This window comes from Bemisia tabaci, chromosome 10, assembly GCF_918797505.1.
Source record: "Bemisia tabaci chromosome 10, PGI_BMITA_v3".
Lineage (NCBI taxonomy): Eukaryota > Metazoa > Arthropoda > Insecta > Hemiptera > Aleyrodidae > Bemisia > Bemisia tabaci.
This window is the reverse complement of record NC_092802.1, coordinates 20,075,875-20,103,839: the sequence shown is the minus strand read 5'-3', so window position 1 is coordinate 20,103,839 and position 27,965 is coordinate 20,075,875. Positions and strand designations below refer to the sequence as shown.

At 39.0% G+C, this 27,965-nt stretch overlaps 1 protein-coding gene across 5 annotated transcripts; it reads right to left on the bottom strand.

The window, feature by feature from the left end:
• Positions 1-2,202: 2,202 nt before the first annotated feature.
• LOC140225624 (histone-lysine N-methyltransferase KMT5B-like) lies at positions 2,203-24,242 on the bottom strand. 5 transcript variants are annotated; one of them, XM_072305161.1, is made up of 8 exons: positions 20,146-20,692; positions 19,370-19,677; positions 18,473-18,674; positions 16,997-17,150; positions 15,608-15,720; positions 11,112-11,295; positions 7,516-7,688; positions 2,203-2,401 (listed from the first exon to the last, which is right to left on the bottom strand). In XM_072305161.1, exons 3-8 carry the CDS (start codon positions 18,565-18,567, stop codon positions 2,362-2,364), a joined length of 759 nt encoding a protein of 252 aa, XP_072161262.1. In that variant the 5' UTR covers positions 18,568-18,674; positions 19,370-19,677; positions 20,146-20,692; the 3' UTR covers positions 2,203-2,361. The 5 variants fall into 5 exon arrangements, with proteins under 5 accessions (XP_072161262.1, XP_072161265.1, XP_072161266.1 ...); XM_072305164.1 differs by having other exon boundaries at positions 19,370-19,476; XM_072305165.1 differs by having other exon boundaries at positions 19,370-19,476; positions 20,180-20,692.
• Positions 24,243-27,965: the final 3,723 nt, after the last annotated feature.

The following is a 27,965-nucleotide window of genomic DNA, read 5'->3' as shown; positions in this document are numbered from 1 at the left end:
TGAAACTAGTCTTAATGCATACTCTGTAAAAGCATTCGCTCCCAAATTCCAATTTTCTCGCATCAAAGTCAGTTTGAACTTTATTTCCGCCATTTAATCCATCTTATTCATAAACTTTCTTGAGCTGTTAGATGTCACTGAGAGCCTTAAAAGAATTTGCAATGGACCCTGTTGGACTTGGAGCTGGAAAGAGAGAAGAAGAAAAAATTTGCATCTGTGTGTGCTTGATTTTTAGGAAAAAGTAGTTTCACATTCTAAAGATGATTTGTTAGAGAAAATGAGTTCAAAGGATTTATTGCATCAAAATCATCGGGAGACTGTGTTGGGTGTGTTAATACTTGAGTGCGAAGCCGCAATGATTTTTCAACATTGAAAAGTGAATTGAGAGCCGCCGCGTCTCCCCCCGCCCCCGCCTCATGGGTCAAACGTGTGATTTTCTCACTTTAAATAGGCCCCTAGATGTCTTAAGAGATTTTTTTTTTTTCATTTGGGCCCATTTTACAGCCACAGAACGCATTTATCCACCTGTTTATCGCCTGATCGGTCTGTTTTTGCCTATTCAAACCAATGTAATTTTTTTCGGAGAAAGACCTAAAACCTAGAGCGTTCAAATTTCGCCATTTCGACGGTGTAAGTCCGGAACCACGTATCTCGGTTTGCGACGTGGTAGACTTCCTATTATTCAGTTACTTTTTTCATGGAAAACTGCTCAACGGCGATTCTTAGAAACTGCCGCGATCTTTCTTCTCTGTGCGAAGAAAAGTCTATGAAAATTTCAACCAATGATGTTAATTTTTTCTTCTTTAAAAATGATATAGGAGAAGAGATTTTCAATCATCGCAAACGAGATACGTGGTTGCGAACTTACACCGTCAATTTGTTTATCGAGACGAAATGGAATGGGGGAAACGCTATGGAGCTATATACTTTTCGAACTTCCTTATTTTTGTGAATCACCCTACTCCCCTCCATTTCTTGGTATGCCACGTTTCGATTTTTCACGGCTCAGGGTATCATTATATGTGGCCGTAATGGATATGTTGCATGTGAGAGGAATTTGCGATTTGACTACTGATTCTTAAGTAAAAGTTCGCGAGAAACACGATGTGCCACTGGTTTTCTCTGAAATCAACTTCCAAGGTCAAAAAAAGCTCTCAAGTTGAGGCGAAAATGGAGGGGATATCTCACGCTATCTTGAGAGTCCACCTCTACATCAAGACAAACTTTCCATGCAAAGAGAGGGAGCAAATACATTAGCAATACATTGCCGTGTTTTCGGTTTTAGAGTCCCCAAATAAAGTGACAGCCCTGTAAACGTATTTGCTTTCTATCTTTGCATGGAGAGTTTGTCTTGATGTAGAGGTGGACTCTCAGGATAGCGTAGGACATCCCCTCCATTTTGGCCTCAACTTGAGAGCTTTTTTGAGTTTGGAAGTTGATTTCAGAGAAAACAAGTGGCACCATCGTGTTTCTCGCGAACTTTTACATAAGAATTAATAGTCAAATCGCAAATTCCTCACACATGCAACATCTCCATTGAGAAGAGTTCCGAAAAATGAGCATTGAGAAATTGCGTCGTGAGAAAAACGCACTTGAAATTTTTATTATTTCTCTCTGGCCACTGTCGGTGACTTACATCGGAACTTGGTAAGTAGATCAAAGTGTATACACTCTAGAATGAATAACGATCAATTCTAAGACTTACACTTTGTAGAGTACTACGAGGCTCCGCCTATTGGCCGCTACGCGGCCCAACCTCCAGGGCGCTGTGCGCCCCCGAAGGCGGCCTCTTACTCTTCTTACTCTCCTTCCTCACCTCATTCATCGAGAGTCTTAAAAATGATTTTATTAGAATTTTTGTACTTACGGACTTTGAACTCCAGCCCATTGATCGTTTTTCTCCCCTTCCTCACCCTGTCCATCGAGCGTCTTTATCAGAATAGAGAGGACAAAGCGTGTCACAACAGACATTAAGATCATCTTCGATTTCTCTACCTAATATTGATGTAGCATCTAGCAATACGTCTGTTGCAATCTGCTGCAAAAATTGTAAATATACTCTATACTGAACGTGAATCTCAAACAGTTATTTCCTATTATTCTCTCATGGTACCCAAATACATCTTTTGCCATCAAGAAATCGACTGAAACTTCAAACAAACAGCTATTTTGTTTTCTTGTAACAAAAAGAAAAGTCGTTCCTTATTTTGGTCGTAAAACAATTTTAATGTGGAAAAGATATTCGTAAATGAAAATAATTTTTTTAAAATGTACACTAGAATGAAGGCAATTAGAGAGGACATTCGGGAGGACTACTTGATAGTACTGTGCTTCGTGCCCACGCCACTGCTATTTCTTAAGTTAAGAGGAAGAAATGTTCCAGAAGGCACCTTTTCCTGATCTGTCAACAAATTAAGTAGAAAATCAACAATAAAATTGACAAATTAGACCTCTCTTCGCAGCCTTTTTAGAATCTGCGTTTTTGTAAGTAAAAAATTCCCATAAGTAATACCTATAAAGTATAACTGTGCTGGAAAATCACCAAAAAAGAACTGATATACATAAAAGATATTACTGTTCATAAAAGATAGTATAATATAATAAGGACTACGCCGTCGAGACCAGAGGCCATCCGAGTGGCCGAGGCTGACTGCGAGGTAATATTTCTTTCAAATATAAAATTCGTCAAATTAACTAATCCGCTAAGAGATAGTATCGCATCTTTTGTCTTGTCATCAGGGATGTAAAATTTCATTAAATTTTATACAATAAAAGGAGGAGTAGCGATTTGGAATCAGAACATTATTGGATATTTGGCAGTTGACAGTTTATATTTTACAGAAATAGTCGGGTGTCACCGATACTCACGTTTTTTCGCTCCAAAACTAGGGCTAGGCCTAAACATGGCTCTGCGGGCCGATTATTGAAACTATGAGAGACAAAGCTTTAGACAAAGACGACAAAAGGGATTTGGAGGGATCCTATTGGTGGAAGCGGGTGGTGGTAATGGACATAGGTAGTAGGTAATCGACTGACTAACGGCAACCCACCAAAGACCCGACAGTTAGTCCATCATTTTCTTCCTCAGTCTATGGGAACCAACCACGTCAACCAATAAGATCGCTCCATAGTCCCTATGTGTTCTTTGTCTATAGCTTTGTCCATCAATTTCAATAATCAGTACGCTGGAACCCAGAATAGCTGAAAATTCGCGTTACGCTTTCGTGGTTCTACCTCCGTTTTCGATCTGGGCCGACAGGCGACGCGTGATCATATTACTCTACAGGGTGAGCGAAAAGTCCCCGACCCCCCCTCTAACTTTTGAACGAATTGAGCTAAGGAAATGAAACTTTGGGAATGTTCCTATCTCAAAGGGGACCATCTTTTGAGGGGGTCAAAATTTTGGTCCCCCCCTCAGGGGGGGACAGGGGCCCCCCAATTTTTTTTTTCAAATAGCAACCCCTATCTTGTGATATCTCATTCGAAAGAGCATGAAAAACTAAGAATTTTGGCGCAAACCGCAGATCAATATCTCAATTTTTGACCGAGTTATGATAGGTCAAAGGTCAAATTTGACCTATTTTCAAAAAATCATAACTCCGGTTCAAATTATCGTAAAGAAAAAAATAAAACGGGAAAATTTACCAAATTGTGTTCGCTTTTACGTAAAAATTGCAGAAATCACTTCGATTTAATTTTAAGGGGGGGGGGCTCGGACCCCCAAATACGTCAATTTAAAGGTCATTCAATTTTCCTGCCAAATAAGCCAATTTCCTCTGGATTTGCCTCCACATTATCTCAGTAAGGTCAAAATCAGTTCAACATTACGTTGGCAAGTCCCCAAATTTCGGGAAAAGTTAAAAAAACGAAATTTAAACGGTCAAATTTAATCTCCTTAAATTTCGTTTTTTTAACTTTTCCCGAAATTTGGGGACTTGCCAACGTAATGTTGAACTGATTTTGACCTTACTGATTGTGAGATAATGTGGAGGCAAATCCAGAGGAAATTGGCTTATTTCGCAGGAAAATTGAATGACCTTTGAATTGACGTATTTGGGGGTCCGAGCCCCCCCCCCCCTTAAAATTAAATCGAAGTGATTTCTGCAATTTTTACGTAAAAGCGAACACAATTTGGTAAATTTTCCCGTTTTATTTTTTTCTTTACGATAATTTGAACCGGAGTTATGATTTTTTGAAAATAGGTCAAATTTGACCTTTGACCTATCATAACTCGGTCAAAAATTGAGATATTGATCTGCGGTTTGCGCCAAAATTTTTAGTTTTTCATGCTCTTTCGAATGAGATATCACAAGATAGGGGTTGCTATTTGAAAAAAAAAAGTTGGGGGCCCCTGTCCCCCCCTGAGGGGAGGACCAAAATTTTGACCCCCTCAAAAGATGGTCCCCTTTGAGATAGGAACATTCCCAAAGTTTCATTTCCTTAGCTCAATTCGTTCAAAAGTTAGAGGGGGGGTCGGGGACTTTTCGCTCACCCTGTATATAAATCTGCCGTACGGGCTCACTCTGCCCCCCCTAGAGAAAAATTGGCCGAAGCGATTTCCTTTAAACTTGGTACACGCTTAGCTATTGTAGAGAGGAGTTGATCAAAATTATTCCCATTCAAATCCGCTGCCTAGGACGCCCGCAAGAGCGAAAAGTTATTTCTCCCTATACCTAGTATTACATTGGAGATACGCGGTTGTTTACGCGCATCGCGCCGAACAGGTTCAATCCTGTTGCGTGACGTCACTGCCTTATAGACGAAATTTAAGGTTTTAGGAGGTATTTTTCGACGAATGTTTGTGGAAATTGATTTGGGGGTATTTTTCGACGGGGACCTCAAATTTTTGGTCGAATTTTCAAAATCTCTAAATCCAAGATGGCGGCCGTGGCCTAAAATGCTAAGTCGGCTCCTGTTCGCTCGATTCTAGTGAAACTCGGTATCCAAGGGTATTTTTCGATGAGAAACTCGAATTTTTGGTCAGATTTTCAAAATTTCCAAATCCAAGATGGCGGCCGTGGCCTAAAATGCTAGGTCGGCTCCTGTTCGCTCGATTCTCGTGAAACTTGGTATCCAGGGGTATTTTTCGACGAGAAACTCGAATTTTTGGTCAGATTTTCAAAATTTCCAAATCCAAGATGGCGGCCGTGGCCTAAAATGCTAAGTCGGCTCCTGTTTGATCGCTTTTTGTGAAATTCGGTATTAGGGGGTATATTTCGACGGGAAATTAGAATTTAAGGTCCGATTTTCAAAATTCAAAAATCCAAGATGACGAACGTGGTCTAAATTGCTATCTTGGCTTCCGATTCATCGATTTTTGTGAAATTCGGTATTAGGAGGTGTATTTCGACGGGAAATTAGAATTTTAGGTCCGATTTTCAAAATTCAAAAATGGCGAACGTGGTCTAAATTGTTATCTCGGCTTCCGATCCATCGATTTCTTTGAAATTCGGTATTAGGAGGTGTATTTCGACGGAAAACTCGCATTTTTGGTCAGATTTTCAACATTTCCAAATCCAAGATGGCGGCCCCGCACGAAAACGCGGTCCGGACTCCTAGAACATCAATTTCTGTAAAACTTGGTGAAAAAGAAGATTAAGACATAGATGTTGTCTCATCAATGTTAAAAACTGTGCGGGGCGGTGGCGGCTCGCGGAGCGAGTCGCAAGTTCGTCGCGAAGCGTAGGACTGGGGTCCAGGGGCACTCCCCGGCTAGACGTGTCAGCTCGCAAAGCGAGCTAATCACGACTAGTTCAAATATATTACGTCTTTGTGTTCCTCATCGCATATTCGGAGCTCACGATCCGTCGCCCATGGGCCCGGGTCGAAATTTGAGGGAGAACCGCGGAAAACACAGATTTTTAGCCAATTTCGGCTAAAGAGTTAGAAAAGTTTGATTTTGAACTGAGCCAGAAGGTGACGGCTGATCACATTCTCTTATATTATGTCTTTAAAAAACCCTCACAACATATTTCGACGGTGTAAGTCGGCAATCACATAACTCGTTTGCGGTGTCTGAAAAGCTCCGCCTCTATGTTATTTTTTTAAAGGAGAACAAATTGACATCACTCCTTGAAGTTTTTGCAGAATTTTCTTCGCACAGTGAAGAAAAATCATGGCAGTTTTAAAGAATTTCTGTTGATTTGTTTTCCTTTTGAAAAATAAAGTATGACAGGAAGTCTGCGACGTTGCAAACCGAGTTATGTGATTGCCGACTTACACCGTCGATTTGGATCTCGTGGCCCGGCGCCCACGGGCCCAGGTCAAAATTGGAGGTAGAACCGCGAAAAACGCGAATCATCAACTGCTTTGGGATCCAAAGCCATGTTTAGGCCCCAGTTTAGGAGCCAAAAATGTGAGTAATGGCGACACCCGACTACTTCTGTAAAATACGCACTCCAAAAATTTTCCGAATCCGTGGAGGGGCCGATTTCGGCCCAAATCGCAACCACTCCTTTCATCGTGAAATGGATAGAAGCCTCTCCCATTTACTCAGTACTTATGCCATGAAACGCAGAGAAAAAAATAAAAATCAATTTTGGATTTCTGAGCAAAGTACCTATATTATGAGCGTATTTTCGAAGGAGATTTACATAATTGCAATCTCAAATACTTGTGCAGACTCCAAGTACCCTCTGGAATTGTATGGAGGTTCATGTAAAATGAAATCAATTATTTTTTACTCAAATATTGCAGAGGTTGATTGCCAAAGAAGCTACACTGACTCTCGGGATCAAACTTTTTATAATTGTAATTTTTGCAGAAGCAAGCAGGTTCAAGCATTTACATTTTCATCGATCACGATTTTGATCGTGTTGTCTAAATGAACCAGTAGACAAGGTACAAATTTCAGCATTCTAATACATGTTTCTTAATTAGAATTTCATTTACCTACCTATCACACGATTCGCACAACTAAAATTACCACTGAAATCAATTCCTAGCTGGAGGTGTTGACGTTTTAATTTCACATTGGTTGGAGGAAATTTGAATTCCTAGCTCACAAGAAAACCAGTAGTCTACTTCGATCAGATCGCGCCGTGCTCCCACAGTTTTGAGCAATGCTCCTTCCCCGCCTTGCGCTTTTCAGAGTCTTGATAACGTACTCAGGTTGAGTCAAAACACTGAGATTGAGGATGCCCTTATTTTTGCACCACAGAAAGTCGGGGTTGTGGGATCGATTGTGGAAAGACGGAGTTTTGTGGCCATTAGGCGTCGCAGAGCTCCAGAGAGCGCTATAAAAGCGACTCATGCGTATGTATAGAGAGTCAGGATAATGTATAGTGTGAGATTTGACGCTGTTGGACTTTTGTTTTATCATAAACAGCAGATTTGAATTTACGCACAAAAAATATTAAATACCTTGGTTAGGAGATAATTTTAGTCATTTTTCGTTGCGCGAATTGTGTTTCACGTAAAATTTTGGTTAAGGAACATGGATTAGATTGCTTAAATTTGTACCTTGTGGACTGGTCCATTTTGCCTCATCAATAATGATACATAAAGACTACTCACCGTTCACACGCTGGACATTCACACTCTTTATTTTCATCACCAAAGTAATCCTCCCCATAAAAAACTGTTATTTCTTCATCCTTTGCTAAGGTTCTTTTGGTTCGTATTCCAACGGTCGTTTTCTCTGCACTGGCGCCTGTGTACTGTCGAATCAATTCATTCAAGATATCAGTCTAAAATAAATGAAACGCTTTATTACTTTCTTACTGTCCTACACAATTTGAAAGTAAGTTTATTAATAGTAATAGCTGGGAAGTTGGATCAGAGGCCACGAGACATTTTTCATCTTCTCATAAAAGAAGATACTTGTAGCGAGCTAAGTATTTACCAACTGCAAATCAATGAAACAGTGAATTGAGAAGAACTTTGAAATTAACAAGTTCATATTTTAGGTACGAAAATATAATGGGGCTGTTGCACATTTTTTAAAATTGATTTTCTTAAAGTGCCTAAAAAATGAGGAAACTCATTTTTACCCTATTTCATTTCATCGAATTTTAGGTAGGAAAACGACTTCCAAAGTTGCTGAAAGATTATCTCCATTATAAACGGAAAAACATCGTGGCAACAGATTTCGTGACACCAAAAGGATCATTGACCGGCGCAATCCTTTCACCTGCGATTGTTTATATATGTACATGCCGGTCTTACGGCAGCCATGATGCACGGATATTCACGGTCGTTGAAACCATGGGTCGTCACCTTTTATGACGTCATGAGGAGAAAGTCAATGAGAGACGTTCTTCTCACCACCACAACTTTATAAGCTCCTTTTTGTTGCTCAGAAATGCAAAAAAGTCAAAAGGTAGTTATGTATATTTTCCCCCGAAATTTTGACATTTTCTTAGATTAATTTGTGAACATCATTATCTAAAAAATTTAAAGTGATATATTTACAATTTTCCCAGAAATTTTTGTTTTTGTTGGAGGAGATATGCCAACGTCCGAAGGGTCATTTGGCGTTTTTTGCATAATGCGGAAGTAGGAGAGCCCCTCTAGATTGGTTCTCTGTTGATAAATTCTAGCACCGCAGAGTAGATGCGGTGCTAAAAATCCATCCATTTGACTCGGGGAGTCTAAAAAATAAAATTTCCCGAGAATTCGGAAGTAAACGTCTATCATGTAATGGGATTGTACAAATTTGAAATTTTTATCCATTTACGCAGTATCAAGCCAGAGTGTGTCACGGTGCACCCACATGATCGGCGAATTCGGTGACTCGGCTTGTTGTTGATGCAAATTAAGCCTGGGAAATGTATCGAACATAATAAACCGGGCCGGTATTTGCTGCCGTGATAGCAAAAAGAGCCGTGAGTGTCAAATTTTCAAAATTAAGCTTCCTTCAAAATTCATCTATTCTCTTTTACACATGACGCTCATTTCATGGATCTTTAAAATCGGCATTTATTGACCAGATTATGAAAAAATATTCATGGAAAAAGATTCATGATATACATAGATCGTAATTTTATTGCAATAAATTGAAATTTGTTTCAATATTTTTTTTTGCACCATACTGTTTTGGTAATTAGCGAGGTAAGACGCAGTCGCATTTACAAATTTACTCCTTCACTTGTATATCGATGGCTGGAAGTGCAATTCCACGTATCTCCGTTTTCGACGTTGTAAGCTTTCAGTCGTATTTATTATTTTCTTGGAAAACTAGTCAACGTAATTTCTTGATAACTTCTTTCATTTTTTTTCTCCGTTAGTACAATACACGTTAGTTCGTTTCTGCATTAGTGCGTTGTGTACATTTTAAGCTATAACGTTGACTTATTCCTCTTACAAAAAATAAACTAGGAGCAGAGATTTTGAAACACCGCTGTGGAGAAACGTGGTCTCGCTTTTTAGCCTTTGATTTACGTAGGGTTTGTGAAAGGAGGTGTACCTAACCCTAAAGTACCTTAGAGTAACATTAAAGTTAAGTTTTCTGAATTTATCGGGCGAAAATATTGAATCTCCTGTTCTAATTCTCCAACGGGGAGCATGGACAAAGGAAGGGGAGGTCTATCCCCCCCCCCCCAAATGATAAAAATATAATCTCACCCTTCCCCCGGAAATTCTGAATGGTGGGAAAAAACCTCCGTCGACGATGTTTATCTCTTTTAATGTAGAGCTTTCAATGAAAAGACAGTGCTCATTCAGCTACCTTTTCAAAAATTTGTGTCATGAAAGCCTCAAAATTCTTCCAAATAGAGTTAAAATTTTCCGGACCGGTTGAATGCAACAATTCGAAAATATTTTGTAATCAACACCGCCGGTTTGATATCTTTTGAGTGCCGGGAAAGGTAAAAATAGCCGCAGTCTATATGGGTCACTGCTCTTTTCTCCTTTTTTTCTAACCTACGTGTCATCTTTTGTTTTGTCTATGCCACATCTGGTCCGAGCCCCGGAGAATCCAGTTTTTTGGGTCTCGATCACTTACAGGCTAATATTTTTAAAATAAACGTGTCTTCTCTTTTCTCTACCAATTCGAACGCATAATAGGGGGTCGGCGGGTCGGCCTCTTGACCGCTCCGTATAGCCTCACTCCGCACTCCCGAAGATTTATGTCACTGCCTGTCAGCAAAACTACCGTGCTGAGGAAAAACACTGTATGATCATTCGAGATTTGCCAAATTTCCTTTGATAAAATATTCATTTGAGAGGAAAATTATGAATATTTTTCCTTGAAATTTTCAGGAACTTTAGAACAAAATACGAACAAAATTCTCTGAAAAATTGAAAGTAAAATATTCATTAGCTTACCAAGAAATTTGTGTTTTATTAAAATAAATTTGGCAACGCCTGAAGGTTCATACAGCGTTTTTCCATAGCACGACAGAAGATTATATAGATTAAGATTTTATCTCCTCTCTTCCTTTCCGAATTTGCTCCTACTAATTTTCTTTTACAAGCCTGGCATTTTTCGACCTGCACTTCGGATGACGTTCATTCTTTGCATTTTGTGTAGGTTCTCACTTCAAAAAGACATGATCTAGTCGGGATATTACCGTTATCTACCACAGTATCATTTACAAGTTTTGTGAGAACTGGAGAGAAGAAGAAATGTGTAAAAACACATTAAATCAATCAAAAAAATACTGCCAACGCGCTTGGATCAACAGAAACCATTGGTTAAAAAAGCTCTTTGGCTGAGTTTCCTAAACTTATGTATTCGTTTTTCCGCATACTTTTAAACGTTTATATAGTCAAAAAATGTTATATTCTCGGCTAAATTTTCCAAAATGTATAAAAATTACCAAACAAAAGAAACCGCTTATTGCAGTATCTCTACCAGAACACACTAGTTAGGAATGTGAACGTATTTTACCTCAAAATAATGGCAGCTTCGGGATAGGGAGGTGCCCTTCTATCACTGATATGAATTTTGTTAATCTTCTCAACGGACACATTTGGAGGGTTTTGTCTTAAAATCCTCTTTTAAAACTTATCCCTATTCGGGCCCTCCATTTGAAGTCATACTTCTAAAAACTTCTCAACTCAATTTCCTATGCGTCCTTTCATATTATGCTTTTGACCGCCCCTATGTTCAGATACTAGACGACGTTGAGGTTTGCATAGGTATTTTTGCACAAAGGAAGTACACTTACCTCACAGTTTGCATCGCAAGAACTATTAACAAAAGATATTGATCCCAGCAAAAGGTACTTGGCATTGTTGCGGGTGCTCTCCATGACAGAGAAGTTTTTATTCGCCACACGCAAGGTATTCTCTTCCTCATTCGTTATTTGGGCTACATGACCAAATAAACTGGGAATCACCTCGTGTTTTTTCCTGCAATTGTGATTAGTAGTTAGATCACACCCACCTCATTTTTTCTAAATTCAAATTATCTACTGTATTTAACGAAAAATAGTATCGCCAGCTGAGCGACGCTTCTGATTGGCTCCTTAGTCTTAATCTTTCATAGAGTTCTAAAATACGAAAATTATAAAATGTGTTGCCTAAATGAAAGAATGTGGATGAGACCGACAGTGCAATGTTAGCTCGTTGTTTAAAGGGCTGAGCTGACATATTGTATCCTACCGAATTTTGTAATAGTGGATACCACCCTATACATTCAGCTTTGAAAAATCTCAGCATTTAACATGGCAGATCTTGCAATAAAATACTATTTTTAAATACTACTACTATTTCATTAATATACTACTTCGTCACTCACTAAACCTGTGTGCCACGGTTTCCATCGCCCGAGCGTTTTGCAAGGGTAGCATTAGGCCTTGTCCACACGAGTGCGATTCGAGGAACTTATTCGGCGAACTTCCCGAAACTTGTTCCTCAAAACGAGGGATGCTGTTCACACGAGTTCGCTTGAACTGGAGCCGGAACTTCCATCTATATTATATCTTCTTCTCTATATTATACAGCTACAAGCAAAATCTTGGAAGACCTATTTCTGACGAACTGCCGGACCGATAAGGATGATCTTTACATGTATGCCATCTGCAGTAGATGTAGATGTGCAAAAAATTATGAAACCCCGAACTTTTAATGTTGTAGAGCTTTTAAAGCTCATGTCACTTAAGTCCAATGTAAATAGCGTGAGAGATATGTCGTTTCCGCTAGAAACGTCAAGGTGTGGGATTCTACCTGAGTGACTCGAATAAACAATAAAACAATGGAAAACTCTTGAAGGGCTCCTCATTCGAAGAGTTGAGGAACGGTGCATCGCTCAGGGTTCAAGGTTCAAGGTCTAAGGTATAAGGTTTCACTCAATTTTCCCTGCATTCTTCCGGCTTCGATTTGTGGCATCAATTTACTTGATCGCTGAATTTCTATTAATATTTACAGCAGATACAAAGTGAGAAGGCAGGCGCTGCGTCGCGTCGGGACGGACCAAATATTATTAACTCTTAACGGTCGAAATCCGATTTTTTTTTAATTAAGTATTTAAAAATAACATAATAAATGGAAATTTCTCCAGTAAGTGGACTGTGAAATTATGTACATCCAGCTATTCCTCATCATTTACGAATCTGAGTGTTACGTCAAAAATTTTGAAATCGATGCAGCTCGAACACAAAATGGTGTATTAAAATGAAAGAACATTTTTGCCTATACATATGCGTATAGGGCCCGCAAAGCGGACCTGAGGGCGCGAGGCGCCCTCCCGGGGGTTGGGCCGCGTAGCGGTCAGGGGGCAGGGCCCCCTAGTAAAACTATACAATTATTGCAAAATGATAGATTACTACGGCCGCGAGCGTAATAAAAACAAAGGTCAAGACATAAAGGAGTAAAAAACAAAACAAACAAATTCATAACAAAAGAAACATAGATGCTCGAAGTACGTGGGAAGTTCCGGGGTTTGGAGGAATAGTTTCAGCTCAGCTAAAACTTATTCCGGGAACAAGTTCCCCGAACTAAGTTCTGCGAACCACGCTCGTGTGGACAAGGCCTTTAGGAAAATCAACCTTTTTTCTGAGTTCTCCAAGTAGCAGTGATCGCGATAAATTGCGATTTAATCGGAGAATGTATCGCGATTTTATCGACGTCGCGATTTATTGCAATATTATCGGATAAAAAATCGCGATAAATTGCAATAAAATCGCGATTTTATCGACGGCGATTTATCGCAATATTATCGGGAGAAAAATCGCGATAAATTGCAATAAAATCGCGATTTTATCGAACGCAATTTTATGGAGATAAAATTGCAATAAATTGCAATTTTTCATCAACGCCCACTAACGCATGAATGACACATATGAAGGATGTTTCTCTGCCGCCGCCGCACTATGGTCCACAGACTGGATTTAACGGAACTTTATTCGAAAATGCACTGCACCGCCATAAAAGGTGTTGGATCTTATGATTTTTGGGTCGCTGATTTCATTTTACATCTTAGTTAAACAAAATATTAACATCCTGACCGAGAAACTTAACTTCAAATGTAATTTCTGGCGCTTTTAAGATTGAAGATTTTTTCCACCCTATTTTGACATGTATAAAAATAATAACAAAAATGTCTGTCGGTCGAGATTAGGTTATTCTTATGTATTTTTAGGCGGTAAATCCGAATATGACCTCCGTTTTTGTCCATTACCCTTCAATTTTTCGGAAAAACCGATTTTACCCGGAAAAGCTTGTTCTCTAAGGAAAATTGAATTTTCCGGGATAATGAGGGGTGATAGGAAAAATCTAAGGCCATATTCGGGTTTAGCAAGTCAGAATGCATAAGAATCGATGTATCGCACATCGAAATCATTTTTAAAATGTATTTTTAACACACTTAGAGTCCGGAAAAGGTTTTTCCTAAAAGGCTCGGGAAAATCGGCATTATCGGAGAACTGGAGGGTGATAAAAAAAACCTAGGTCATATTCGGATTTAGCAGCTTAATATACATAACAGAATCTCTTTACCGCGGGTCCAGTATAATTTATCAACATGAATTGCAATTATGGCAAAAATACGTCAAATTTGCTCATTTTCCCGGGAAAAAGTCGCTTTTTCGGAAAAGTGAGAGGTTATAAAAAAAAACCAAGGTCATTTTCGGACTCAGTAGATCAAAATATATCGGAATACTTTCATTTCGTACCGATAAAAAATTTAACAGTCGCAAAAACGCCAAAAATGCATGGAATATTCCACATTTTGATGCACGGAGGTGCACTCCGAAAAAAATTCATTTCGACCATTAGGCGACAAAAGGCGACATTTAAATTGGCCTCATTTTAAACTTAAGGATACGTAGAACAAGATTTTTCAATCCGCAAAGCATTAACTAGAATTAAAAAAAAGTTGGAGCTTCCTAAAACTTATGAATTTCACTGATTTCTATCATTTTTTGGCGTATGTTTGCAGCGTTAAAAAGCATACAAATTTCAATTCAAAATTAATGAAACTGGGTGAAAAGGAAGTCACTTGCCACCAGGTGGAACTATGTTGCCCAAAAATTTACATAGATGATGCGTAACTCGGTAAAATAAACACCTTGTAACGCACCACCGAATGCGGCCCACAATCAGCTAATGAAGACCTGTCGCGCGCTCTGTTGTTAGGGTCCGTCACAATCTTATAAATCATTATTAGTCGATGAAAACTTAGGTGACGATCCATGGGAGTATGTATGATAAAACTGTAGTGCCAAACTTTAATTTTTCCCACCTTCAAAATTTGACTAAAGTTCCGTTAAATAGGGTCTGTGGACCATAGTGCGCCGCCGCCGTTTTTACCAAGGTCCGTTGGTAACTTAACCATCTCATTTTTTTTATCAATTATTGGTAATGTTACAAAGACAGACTGGTAAGCTTACCTAAAAACCGGTATTTTTACTGATTTTTTCAGGTAAGAATACCACTTTTATTGGTAATCAATTCCCAGTAACTTTACCATTTTATCTCGGTAATTCTACCACAGTCGATAAAAAATATTGGCGTTTTTACCAAGGTCCATCTGTAACTTTGCCATCTCACTATTAATGGTAATTTTACAGAGACAGAATGATGAGATTATCAATAGAACCTTATTTTACCGACCGTATTTCAAGGTATGAAATAAAAGACAGAGGAGGGAAAATAAAAAAAAAAAATTCAATGAAAACTTGGTGTCAGTCAACGCAACGACATAAGTTGTAAGGTTGCGAAGCGCCGATCCATTAATAAGAGGCTTCAATTCGCACTTATTGGTCATATAGCGGTCATAGCATAGTGGCAATGTGCTGGCCTTCCACCGTAGCGATTGGGGCTCGAATCTCCGCGGAGGCTCCGGGGATTTTACGCTCGTCTTCGTCAAGGGACCTGATGGCTGAACCTAACGGCAATCGGCTAACAACGTTAATCCTCCTTTTTTTGGCGATTTTATCGGTGATAAAATCGCTAGGATCATCAACATCTGAGCGATTATCCTCGATCTTATCGCGATAAAATCGCAATTTTTTCGGGCCGATACAATCGCAATAAAATCGCGAAAAGATCGAGGATAATCGCTCAGATGCTGATGATCCTAGCAATTTTATCGCCGATAAAATCGAGGATAATCGCGATTTTTCCGTTGAAAAATGCTACTTGGGTCCAGGTTGTGAGACTTATTTGGATTCATATTCTAGCGTGGACTTTGGCGTTGGCATGTAACATATGAGGTACGAACCATTTTCTAGTGGCAATAATTTGAACACCATTTTGCTCATCTTTGGAGTAACGCTTGCATGGTCGAATGCCAGCTCCAACATCCTCGTCAAGTGTCTGCAGGTGACTTGCCATCTGAGAATTCAGTATTAACGAAATGTTTATCAACATAATGACAAATACGTTACAATATGAAAGGCACTTTAAGAAAGAAAACAAGCTGATGGGTGCAACACAGTAGTTTTCCAGTAGTGTGTCTACAAAAAGAGAAATGAGGGACTCATTCAAATTTCGAAACTTATTTTGTAAATTGGCAAATGTATAATAAAATATGGGAACACGGGGAAAAATGACTGAAGCAACCCTTATGCAATGAAGGCATCGGTGAAGAACAATTTGAACAATAAGAGGCGTCAATTAAAAATTATTTGAAAACAATACCTACAATTTGTAGCACTAATGAATTGCACCGAACTACCCACAGGATTTCCACTTTAAAAAGACTTACGGTTAAACAAAAATCCCACATATATTTTCCTTTTCATCGTAAGAAATTGAACTTTTGTACGAGCGATCTATGAAGTAAACACTTTTCGTTCAGTCTTTTTGATTCATTTTTGCGATCAAAAATTTTAGCGCAGCACTTCAAACTTTCAAAATTCACTCGTTCGGTAAGCCACGTTAATTAAAACTCCACAATACGAGATTATCTCAAAACTTCTCAAGCACCTCAGAAATAAAATCATATAGGTAGGTACTCACAGTTAGGACAGAACGACAGCAAAGTTAAATGCTCTTATTTTATTAAAAGGTTATTAAACATTTGACCCTTTGCGCTGCTTTGATGAAAACAAAATGAATGATTGAATGCTTTGGCAAAAAATCCACTTCACTTTGAGCCTCTTCTCCAAACGTTTCAAAAATGTTGACATACGCTTAAGAATGTACATTTCCGTCAATTATGAATAAACTCCCCTCAGTTTCAGAAGTTTTCAAAAAATAAAATTGTATCTCTACTTTTTTGACTTAATTACGTATCCCCTCAAATCTTAAAATTCTCCTACTGCAGCTAGGTTTCCCCGCGTCCCTCCTATTATTAAGAGCGGCCAGGGGACGCAGCCCCCTAGTTATACCATATTCTGGTATGGAAAACTGACAAGAGGACATTGCGGTGTCTTTCTTCAAAATTATTTTCACATCAATATGCCTTTTTGAAAACCCTCATAAATATAATTATCTGCATGACAGTTACCAAATTGGCTGGTGCCGGTCGCAAACAAAACATGTTGAACAAGATAGTTTCTATTTGGTTAGGGTAGCTTTCGCAAAATTTTCACAAGTCTCTTGTAGGGAAAGCTGTAAAAGTTCACAGTGTATTAAAGGAAATCAACTGAGTTGACTGTATAGTTACCTGTTTTCTTAATAGCTGTTCATTGAGATCAGTGTAGTCAGTACAAAAAATCCGAAATTTTTTATAGGCCTCCTCTAATGACTGGTCTTGCAAATACTCAAGAACAATTTCTTGCAGTTTAAATACTTCGGCATTTGATAGTGATGGTGGGTAGCTGTAAACGACAGATGAAAAGTTAAAGACTTCAATTACTCCACAAAGATACAGTTTTCTTTTTCTAATTGTACCGGGGGGGGGGGGGGTGGTGGTTCACCTTTATCCAGCCCAAGAAACCCTTTTTGCGTCTAAAGCCTTTCTCATGTATAATCTGCCCTTCTCACCTTTCGCTTCATAATAAATTTTCCTCATGCGTGACTGCAGACTACGGATGACAAAGAAGATGGTTATGAGCAATAGGCCTGTTGCAAACTTTTGCTAGAGCAATAATTAGAGTTATTTCCATCAGTAAGTGTCTCAAAAATCACGATGAGTGGATTGGAAAAGTTTGAGAAGCACTACTAACTTTACAATTTGCGTGAGAAATTAGCGTTTTTTTTAGCTTCCCGCTTCAAAATTGATACTACGGCACAAATGAAAATTTCGTTAGAGGAAGTCGTTCCATTCAACCCTTTCGCAATAACAATACCCAACAAAGCCGACGCTACCGCGAGATTGCTTTCAGATTGTGAAGATAAGAGTGCATTTCAAACTTTTCCATGCGCTCATCGTGATTTTTGAGGTACCTACCTACTGAGAAAAACTCCCTCTCAGTTTTGCTCTAGAAAAACTTTGCAGCAGGCCTATTATTGATAAACCATGCTGAAATAATAATTAGGAAATACAAAAATTACAGTCTTAAGTATGAAAGTTATTTGAAGGCGCCTAAAAATTTAAGTCTAATATAAGTATCATTGGTATGAAGGACAGCCAAATCGACCAAAAAAAACCAATAATTTAATGATCTACTAGGTTCAGCAGAAGAGGATTAAGTCACATCAGCTATTGCCAACTTTCATCAAAGATATTTTTTTCTTTTTCTTACGGTAAAACTTGGGTATCGATTGCTTTGATACATTCATAAGGAATTTGTTTTTCACCAGAGAGAAAGTTCCCTACAACTTTCAAAAAACGCACCCAACCATACTCCTGTAAAACATTTAAGTATCGAGTTAATTTTTACAATAGCAGATGTTGTTGTCGTCGTTGTTGCTTGATACATTTATATAAAGGTGCTTTAACATCACATGGGTCATAAGCACCTAGAGTTTAGATCAAAACACATGTTCATTTCGGCCGAAATTGATGCAAATATATTTCTAGATGAGTAGGTACGTCATCGAAACCTTTATGATGAATAAAAACAAAGTCAATTTATTGATACATTTTTACAAAGGAAGCACTGCATGAGTTCGATGGCTCAAATAGCCACCAGAGGCCTAAGAACTAAAAGGCAACCAAATATTTGACTAATTTCTAGATTTAATTCTTAATACATACCTGTCATATATTTTGTGGGTTTTGAAACCCAAGTAAGGATCTACGATTAGCGCTGATGATAAATCGTTCATTTTAGCGAGTTCAATGGAAGACATCTTTTGAATAAATTACAATAGTGAAGATGTCTTGCGAAAATAGTGATTGAAGTGGTTGAGACGTTATTTCTTCCCGATCAAATATTTAATATACCGTCAAATTAGACCTAAAAAAGGGAAAAGAAGAAAAAATGAATAAAGTTTCTTTTTTTTTGTTATAAGCTTGCCTTAGGAGGTAGTTTAAAGATCCGAGCGTCCGCGAAATTTAGGGCTCCGCAACCCCTTTTTTAGGGCAACAAACCCCCTGAAATGGAATTTCGACGCTTTTTACGGCAATCATCTAACAATGCGACACATCGAACAGCAAAAAGTAATTACGATGTTTTTAAAGAACCGAATTTCCGATAAGAAACCTCGGATTAAGGATAACATATTGCGCTACGTTCAAAGCGACGTTTCAAAATTTCTATGAACGTATTATTTTTTTTTAAAAACAACCACGTCCTTAATAGCTTTGGAAATTTCAATGATTATTCTCGGAAAAACTTACAAAGAAAAATCACGAAAATTTCCACAGCTATTCACGCCATTGTTTAGATTGGAAGAATAATAATATTGGTAACCGGTCGTGGATATTTTGAGATGATTCGCATTTTATTTAAAAATCCTTAGATTTTTTCGATCAATAGTTCAGTGTTGCGCTAGTCACAGAATCGTATTTTGATGCCTAATTCTTGTAGATTGACTAAATATAAAAAGATCTGTCTAAACAGCAACTCTCTACGTTCAATATTAACAAGATAAAATCGCAAAAATGTTCGAAGAAACGGGATTTTCACGGTGAAACAGCCAAGTAACGTACCCCGGTTTGTGATCCTGCAGAAAACAAAGATATCGCACTTTGAAAGGTTTGAAGTTGGGTTTTTGGCGTCATCCACCGCGGCAGTTACGTCCCAGGTTTCTTTTCTTCTGTTCGATCAGAGATACAGAGGGTGCAATTTAACGACATTAAACATAAACACACTCAAGAAGCCAACGAATTTGCACTTTAAGGTTTATCTACAGCTCCGTGAAGGAAGAAATTTCTCCGTGCAGGGGGTACCACCGCTATGTTTTTGATTTTTAGGTCCACGCTATTAGAGTCCGTACAGCTCCACGTAAGTCCTTGAGCTTTATGAAAGTTAAAGGAATTTCTGTTTAAATCGAAGAGTCATAAGTTCTAGCCATTACATTCTTCTTCCTATTGGCACTAAAAACGACGTGAAAAGTAATTTCTGAAGCTCTGAAACTTGATCCCAGAAAAAAGTAGGGTTAAGCATGATGAATTGATGACCTCGATGCAACCAATCGCGATTGATCGCTCTCAGTAGTTGCAGATATCTCTCGCCCACCGTGAGCTGGATTCTCGCACATGCAGATATCCCGTGAGAGAAACTGGGATCAAGTTATAGTTTTTATTATTAAACTTTCAAAGCTCGCTTTTGTTTCTAAGGATTCCAGACGTATGCTGCTAGAACGTATGAGTCTTAGAATTTCAAATATCTATTTGATATTTAAATAATCCCTGATTTCGGAGTCGAATTTTAGCAGCGTGACGTGGTGGATTTTTTCGGAACTACAGCTGAAGATTCACTTTACGGATTCTCTTAGTTCTTATCAGGAGATAACGCACTCGACGCAAAGAGGTGAGGCGGTCAGTCTGTTCACCACAGTTCGTTTATGTTTAATGCCGTTAACGTTTCGCGTTACGTCCACTGCATCACTGATCGACAAAAGAGTAAGAAACGATAAGGGTGTCACTGCCGCGGTAGATGACTTCAAAAACCCGGCACTATGCAGGATATCTCTGTCAATATTGAACGTTGCGTTGAACGTCAATTAATGCGGCGAATTAAGGTCAACAACTATACAGTAGGGTCAAGCGCGGAATGCGGAGGAAAATAAAGGGCTCCGATGTTGAAGGACGAGGCCTTTCTTTTTCCATACCCTCCTCAGCACACACAACGTCGTCTCATCAAAGCATCGGTATCACTCGGCTCAACGGTCTAAAAAGCATCCCTCTTTTACACTGTCATATTCCAGGAAAAGGTCTAATTTCTCTTCCATCCCCCACACGCCGCGGTGCCGCGGTCGCCCTCCGCACCTGCTTTCCTCGTGTCCTCGCTGAAGTTCGTCCACAGGTCAACGAGCGAGAGGGGAGACATTTGCCTCGTTTGAAACATAGAGTACAGGTACAATATAGTCGCAATGTACTAGAGCGCCGACGAAGTCGATGAACGATGCATTTGTAACCTCCTGTTCGCCGAAAAGTAGGAGCCATCTAGGAACCATACGGCATGTTTTAACACGGCGGCTGATGGAAGAATCGAGGGCCGCGAGTGGTTTTTGGGATTTGTTTATAAATCTATACTTATTTAACAAATTAAAAAATGTACGAATTTACCAGTTTTTATGAAATCAATTTTATATTGAACCATATATTTTCTGAGGGATGACCGAAGCAGAGAACCCGCGTGTACGGCATCGCCAGCAAATATCAGGAGTTCTGGACAAAGCAGCTTCAAAAGTGACTTCATCGGCGCTCTAGTACATTGTGACCCTATTATGCTAGGTTTAAAACGTCTGAATGAAACGCCAAATCAAAGAAGAATGTCTCTTACAAAAAATCAATCTCTGTGGACTGAGATTTCCTTTTCCATGGACGGTAACACATTATTATTACTTGGCGCATTTTATTGAGTTCTGCGAAACACAATGCCAAGGATAGTGAGTATTTCATTAAAAATCTTGGACAATCAGGGAGACTTCTCTTACTGGCGAAGTTCTGAGCCTGCCTTACAATTCACATGTAGACACGCTCTTGATTTTTATTTATTTAGAAGTAGCAGGAGTAACCGTGCTGCGTAAGGTATTGGAGCCATTCACCAGTCATGGTTTTTCAAGACCTAAAATTTGGCATGGATGAATCTAAATGCCTTAGCCACAGTTCTACATCATGTGAAATTTATTCTGCCGTTACATTTTTTTTCGGCGAACTAATTATGTTACTAATTTACTCCTGTGGATCCCAGATTGGCCCTGTTTATCCCGATAAAAATCTTGATTCGTCCCTTATCATCTATAGAATTATTCAAATCCTCGAGTCATTCTATTGTGTTCCGGCATAAGTCGCCACATTTACCTACCCCTATTCTTTCCGAGGTATTCAATTGTATTCTAAACGTCTTACCTCATAGTAATGATTTTTACTCATGTATCCCGAAAATGTATTCCTAGTTTCTCTGAATCAGCTCCACACTGAAAAAGAATCTCCTGCCGTCTAAGCCGTACTTACAGGCTATATACACCTACCGTCCGCGTCCCGGGCTCAAAGTCCGAAAGTTCCGGGCGTAGCACCCGCAACTGCGGCTTCAGCACCCGGAAGTTTCGGTCTCTGAGCGCTGAACAGACGGTATGTCTATGTAACCCGTAAATCCCCCCTTTTACACCTCAGTACGTTCATAAAGCAAAAGCAAACCTTGAGCGGCTCATTCAAATTCTAATTCTCCTCGAGAGTAAAGCGAAATTCAAATGAACCAATCAGGTGTTTTCCTTTGATATAAGATTGAATAGGACAAGTAAACATCTCCTTAAACAAATGTTACTGTCAGAGAGAGTCTTGTCAAAATGGAACACTCTCATCTATCCTCGGATTCCTCAGTCCTAGAATAAAGAGTCTCTTTTTTCTACATGCCTCAGTCTTCAGCCTGGGATTTCACCTTCTCCTTTATTCTCAGTCCTAATTCCGCATTCTTTCTCATTTAAATGTACCTGATACGTATTTATTGGTTTTATTATTTTTTAGTTTTAATTTTTAAAACTCTTTTGGTTACTCATTAAGAAAAATACGTAACTTTAAAAACTTCACTGACATTATAACTGATTTAAGAATAGTGAAAAGGCCCTCAAATGGCGTAATTACGCCCAGTCACTTCATGTACACCAAGTTGAGTACCTAGTGGCTCCGTCGCTGTAGAGTACCTATATTGAGAGAGTATGGCCACTGGGCCCCATGGAGAGGCTTAGGACCCAAAAATGGCGGTGCTTTTTTTCGGTTTTTGTGGATGGGAGGGGGGTCATTGCCAACTTTTGACGGTTATCACCAACTGCACTTGCTGCCAACCTTACTACATCTAAGATAATTTTTCTCAAAATTGCACACGATTAGCCTTAAAAATATGTAAAGAAGTCGCAATAGTGCATTCGAGTAAATTTCTCGTTACGATAAGGAAAGAAAACTACATTTTGAGTCATTTTGCATTACATTAATTTATGGCGTCCGCCATTTTTGGGTCCTAAGGGCTCCATTCAGCCTAAGATGGCTGAGCCAATCAGAGGTGGTAACACCAGTGGCCATACTCTCTCAATATAAAACTTGGAATTTGAGAGTATTTTGGCATAAGATAAACAAATTTGAACTTAGAATTTAAAAAATCAATTTTTGATCATTTTGAACTTTAACCGGCCGCCATTTTGGAAATTTCGGTTTTTTTTTTAAATCTAACGTCAAATTCGTTTTTCTCGTGTCAAAATACCCCTTCATACCGATTTTTGCGCAAATCCATCGACAAATAACCGGTGTGAATTTTCGGCCATTTTGAACTTTAACCGGCCGCCATTTTGAAACGGTTTGAGATATTGACTTCGGGTTTGCGCGAAAAGTTTTCTTTTTTTATGCTCTTTCGAAAGAACTATCACAAAGGGGGTCTTCCCATTTGAAAATTAAAAGTTGGGGGCCGTTTCCCCCCCAAGGGGGGCCCCCCTGAAAATTTTAGGGGGGCCAAAAAGTAGCTCCCTTTGACCTAGGAATATTCCCCAAGTTTCAAATCTTTACCTCAATTAGGTAAAAAGTTAGAGGGGGTGGAAGGGACTAGGTACTCTACGTCGCTGGCCTGACCACCGAAACTTAGCGACTCCGGGCGTAGTTTGTACTATGAGCGAGCGTTGACAGTATAAAAAAAACTTGCACCGGAAGTACCGTGGAAAGGACCCCGTAGCTTAGCCCTCTGCGGAAGCGATCTCTACGCGGGAGGGATTCTTAGTCTCGTTCTTGATTTCTATTTGAAATTTTTGTTTTCCCATGGCAATGCCGTAGTGTGGAGACATCAGAAAATGAGTATCTATATTAATTTTAAGTTTTGATAAGGAAATGATCTAGTGGAAGAAATGTGAGATAAACATGCAACAAAAGTAATTAAAAAAGTTACATTAAGTACTTACGTTTCTCGCTATCCAATGATTACAATTTGTTCACTATCACTTTAAAGAGAAAAAGTATTCACTTCTAAAGAGCACAAGTATTCACTTCTCAAAAATACAAGTATTCACTTCAGAAAATTCGCGAGAAGCAACGCACTACTTACAAGAGGGGTCAAAGAGTCCGGGCAGAAATGAGGAGTGGGAAAGATTAACAATAATCAGCTGGAAGGGTCGGTGGGTATTCTCACTGATAGTAAAACTACAAAAAGTGAGAGTGGAGGAAATGGACGGTCTTAGAGTGGGGGTACAATTCGCTGGGTAGGAAGTCTGTAGGTAGTCTAGTAAAGGACCGAGAAAATAGGAGGAACCCGGAGCGAATTGCAACAAAAGGTTTCTATACATCAATTATTAACGCAAAAAGAAACAAACAAAAAAAAATCAGCTGAGTCGGTATAACCAGCTCACCGAGCTAAGCCGTCTTTTTGAACACTAAAACCCTCAAAAACTCCCCAAACTTGAAAACTTGAGAAAAAAAGTTTGTCTCAGAGGAAACCATGAACCCATCGTGTTTCTCACGAAATTGTACATAAGAATCAGTATTTAAATCGCCAACTTCTGAAATATGCAAGAGCTCCATTTCGATGGTGAAAGTGCACTGAAAAAAAAATCTAGGTAAAATTACCAAGAATTCAGGGTTCTATTTGATCCCAGTTTTTTCTTTGTAAAATTACCATTTATGGAATTGGTAATTTTACCGAGAAATCTCGGTAAAACTATTGAACTTTCCCGGTAATTTTACTGAACCTTGGTAAAAACGCCAATATTTTTTATCGACTGTGGTAGAATTACCAAGATAAAATGGCAAAGTTACCGGGCATTGATTACCAATAAAAGTGGTATTCTTACCTGAAAAAGAAAACAGTATAAATACCGGTTTTTAGGTAAGCTTACCAGTCTGTCTTGGTAAAATTACTAATAATTGGTAAAAAAAGTGAGATGGTAAAGGTACCAACGGACCTTGGTAAAAACGCCGAGAATTTTTTTTCAGTGTGTAGAAGTGCGTATCTTGAAGAGTACGATTTTACACGAGAGTAAAAAACTGTCTACATTCCTCCTTATTGTCAGTAGAAGGGTAATATTTCTTGAGGATAGCGCAAGAATAACATGATTTTTCAGACTTCATTAGCATTTAGAAAAGTTTCTCGAGCTGTTAGAGAATATGGCAGATATGCCGAGATTCGCGTTTTCGGCACTTGCAATCAGTGTTTTATACCTGTTGTTGGCGGATTTTGATCATTTAAAGGCTAAAAAAGAGTCTCACGCATAAAATTCCTTATCTGCGAGCTGATTATTGAAATTGATAGAAGTTGTAGACAAAGGAGACAAAGGGAATATGGGTAGATCCTATTGGTGGTAGTTGGTGGTTGCAATGGACAAATGATGTACCTAGGTAATAGACTAACTAACGGCAACACTCAAGAATCCATATAGTTAAAAGTCCATCATTTTCTCCCTTAGTCTACAGGAGCCACTCATTTCAAGCAATGGGATCGCTCCATACTCCCTATGTCCTCTTTGTCTATAGCTTTGTTTACCAATTTAAATAATCAGCCCGCAGAGACTTTAGTTTGATCTTACGGCCGGATCAAGCATTTGTATGATTGGAAAATGACATTTCATAACGATATACGCATTTCTGAAATTAGCGTTTTGAACTTGCTCTTGATAATTAAGATAAAAAATAAAGTTCCTGCATACTTAAAACTTTTTTAAAAGCTGTAGTTGATCCAATACGGTGGATGAAACATTGTATGACTCGATTGACTCTAATACAATTGACCGTTGTGATGAACTGTCAGTTCATGATTGCTTTGGCCCAGAGAGTGAATGTCGCGCGCTGCTGCGGTAATAGGTATGTACCTATGAAGAAATGATAGGTCCTAAGGGGCCTTCGAGTGATAAGCACTCAGCAATTTTTTAAAACCACCCAATTCCTAAAAATAAATTAAAACACAGAACAGCTGATCAATTGATGCGCTGTTGGCGGAGAAACGCTGAGGAGCGCGCGGTGACGCGCGGAGTGCGTAAAGGCGCGCGGTGTCCGCAAGGCGCGCCGGATCAAATGAAGGAGACAGAACGAGATACGCATTTCTGCACTTAAGCCCGAGATACGCGAAAAAATGTCCACTATTTTAGGTGACTTCCCGATTTCTTTCGATCAAAATCTGTTTCTGGCAGATAGGCGACATCTTCAACAACACGTTTATGGGTGATTTCACGATATCAGGAATAGCTAAAATGTGCAACACCTTGAAAATAAAAGTGCACCAATTTTAACAAGATTTCATTACCTCATTTTAAAGGTATTAAACTTCCTCATTCCAGCTTTGGCACGAACTATTTTGATCCCGTACAAAGTTATAGTGATTGATAAACTAACCATTGAATCGACCATCAGACATTTTCGGCCTTTAAAGTCTCATATTACATATAATAATATATAATAATAATTTATCACATTTTTTAGCATGGATAAGTTCAGAGACATCATTCTTCTTGATTTATCAAGTTGGTTTTCAAACATTTCGCCCTAAGTCTTTCATAACCCACGGCGACACAACTTTTCTTCTTAACTCAAAACTGTCAAAAATCGAGGTACGCGCTTCTGCATTTTCACCATAGATTTTCTTCCGATGTTAACCTCCTATTGTGCGCGGAAATCACTTTAATTTTGCGTCTAGCATGATCAATGACAATTTTTATGACTTAACTACTTCTTTCACCTCAAAATATTCGGAAGTAAATGGCCACGTGGTTGTATCAGAGACTAAGAATGGAAATGGAAATGGCAAATCCGTGATAATGAAAAAAGGCCATACTGTTGCTTGCTGAGAGGTCTGACATTACCGGGCATTCTTCGGCGTAGGTACACATCGAGGCGAACATCTGTCACATTAGGGCCCCGAAAAACGACCTGGGGGTCATCCCAGACCTCAAAAATTGTACAGCTTTCATGAAGGTACAGCAGCTAGTGTTGCGATCCGAAAGGTATCTAACCACTAATGGTACCTATGTAAATGAAAGTTTGGTTCTCTTGGCACTACTTGATGAGAGGATTCCATTGGATAGTGTGAGAGTCTTTGTTCACAATATTAAACACTGTATATCGTCGCCTACCTGACATTAGGGCGTAACTAAACTCTGCAATCAACCTTGTCCTCTATGCAATGCAGTGCTTTTCCGGGCTCATCTCAATATGTAATTACGCCCTTATGTCAGCCAAGCGACGAAGTTTTCTCGTTTGCGGTGTCTGAAAATCTCCGCCTGTATGTTATTTTTTTGAAAGAGAACAAATCGACATCATTCCTTAAAAATTTTGCAGAATTTTCTTCGCACAGAGAAGAAAAGTCACGGCAGTTTTAAAGAATTTCCGTAGCGTAGTTTTCTGTCTAAAAAATGAAGTTTGACAGGAAGTCTGCGACGTCACAAACCGAGTTATGTGATTGCCCACTTACACCGTCGATATGCCTAATCCGCCTATCCGTCACAACATACAATTTAACTAATGTCTAGGGTAACATCTGAAGAAAATTTTTATGATCTCTTACAAGTCGCAGCCCAAAACAACAAAACTGTACAAAAATCCAAAAGAATATCTATTAAAGATTTCCAGGCTCTGAGCCTTTAATTAAACGGTTGAATATTTGATTTAGTTGATTAACTTTGAATTGTTTCATTTGTTGAAATTGATCATCTTACATATATCCAATATTTTACTGAGAAAATTTGTTTTTTTGATGCGTATTTATGCATGCCGGCTGTTTATTAACGTTATAGTGATTCCAGTTCAATTCATAACTGTGCGTTGCAACAGAAGAGAACTTTCGGGCCCGCGTAAGCTTGGTGCGTGCGTGCGGCATGTCGCTTAAGCAGTGCACAGGATGCGCACGCGTTGCGCTACGGCGCGCCAATTTTCTTCAATTTTCAACCTGTGCCACTTTAGTCGTTTGAGCACTGGGTAAAAATGTTTTTTATTTTTTCCTTGCACGAGGCTTCTAATCCATCCACACATCAACTTTTAAAACCAGGATCGCCTTCGAATTTGAACATTTAAAAAATAAGAAACTCTCTGACGTTGACCGTAGCTGTATCTAGAAATGATCCAATCTTTGCGTTTATGATTTGTCAAGACTTACATGGGTGGCAACGCGAGATGGATG

Excerpts from the sequence above, each read along its gene's own strand:
- LOC140225624 (XM_072305163.1), bottom strand. The coding sequence starts at position 18,567 with ATGTCTTCCATTGAACTCGCTAAAATGAACGATTTATCATCAGCGCTA. Across the intron at positions 11,296-15,607 it reads ATTATTGCCACTAGAAAATG|GAAAAAACACGAGGTGATTC; the intron begins GTTCGTACCTCA and ends TCACAATTGCAG. Across the intron at positions 2,402-7,515 it reads GAATGTCCAGCGTGTGAACG|ATCAGGAAAAGGTGCCTTCT; the intron begins GTGAGTAGTCTT and ends ATTTGTTGACAG.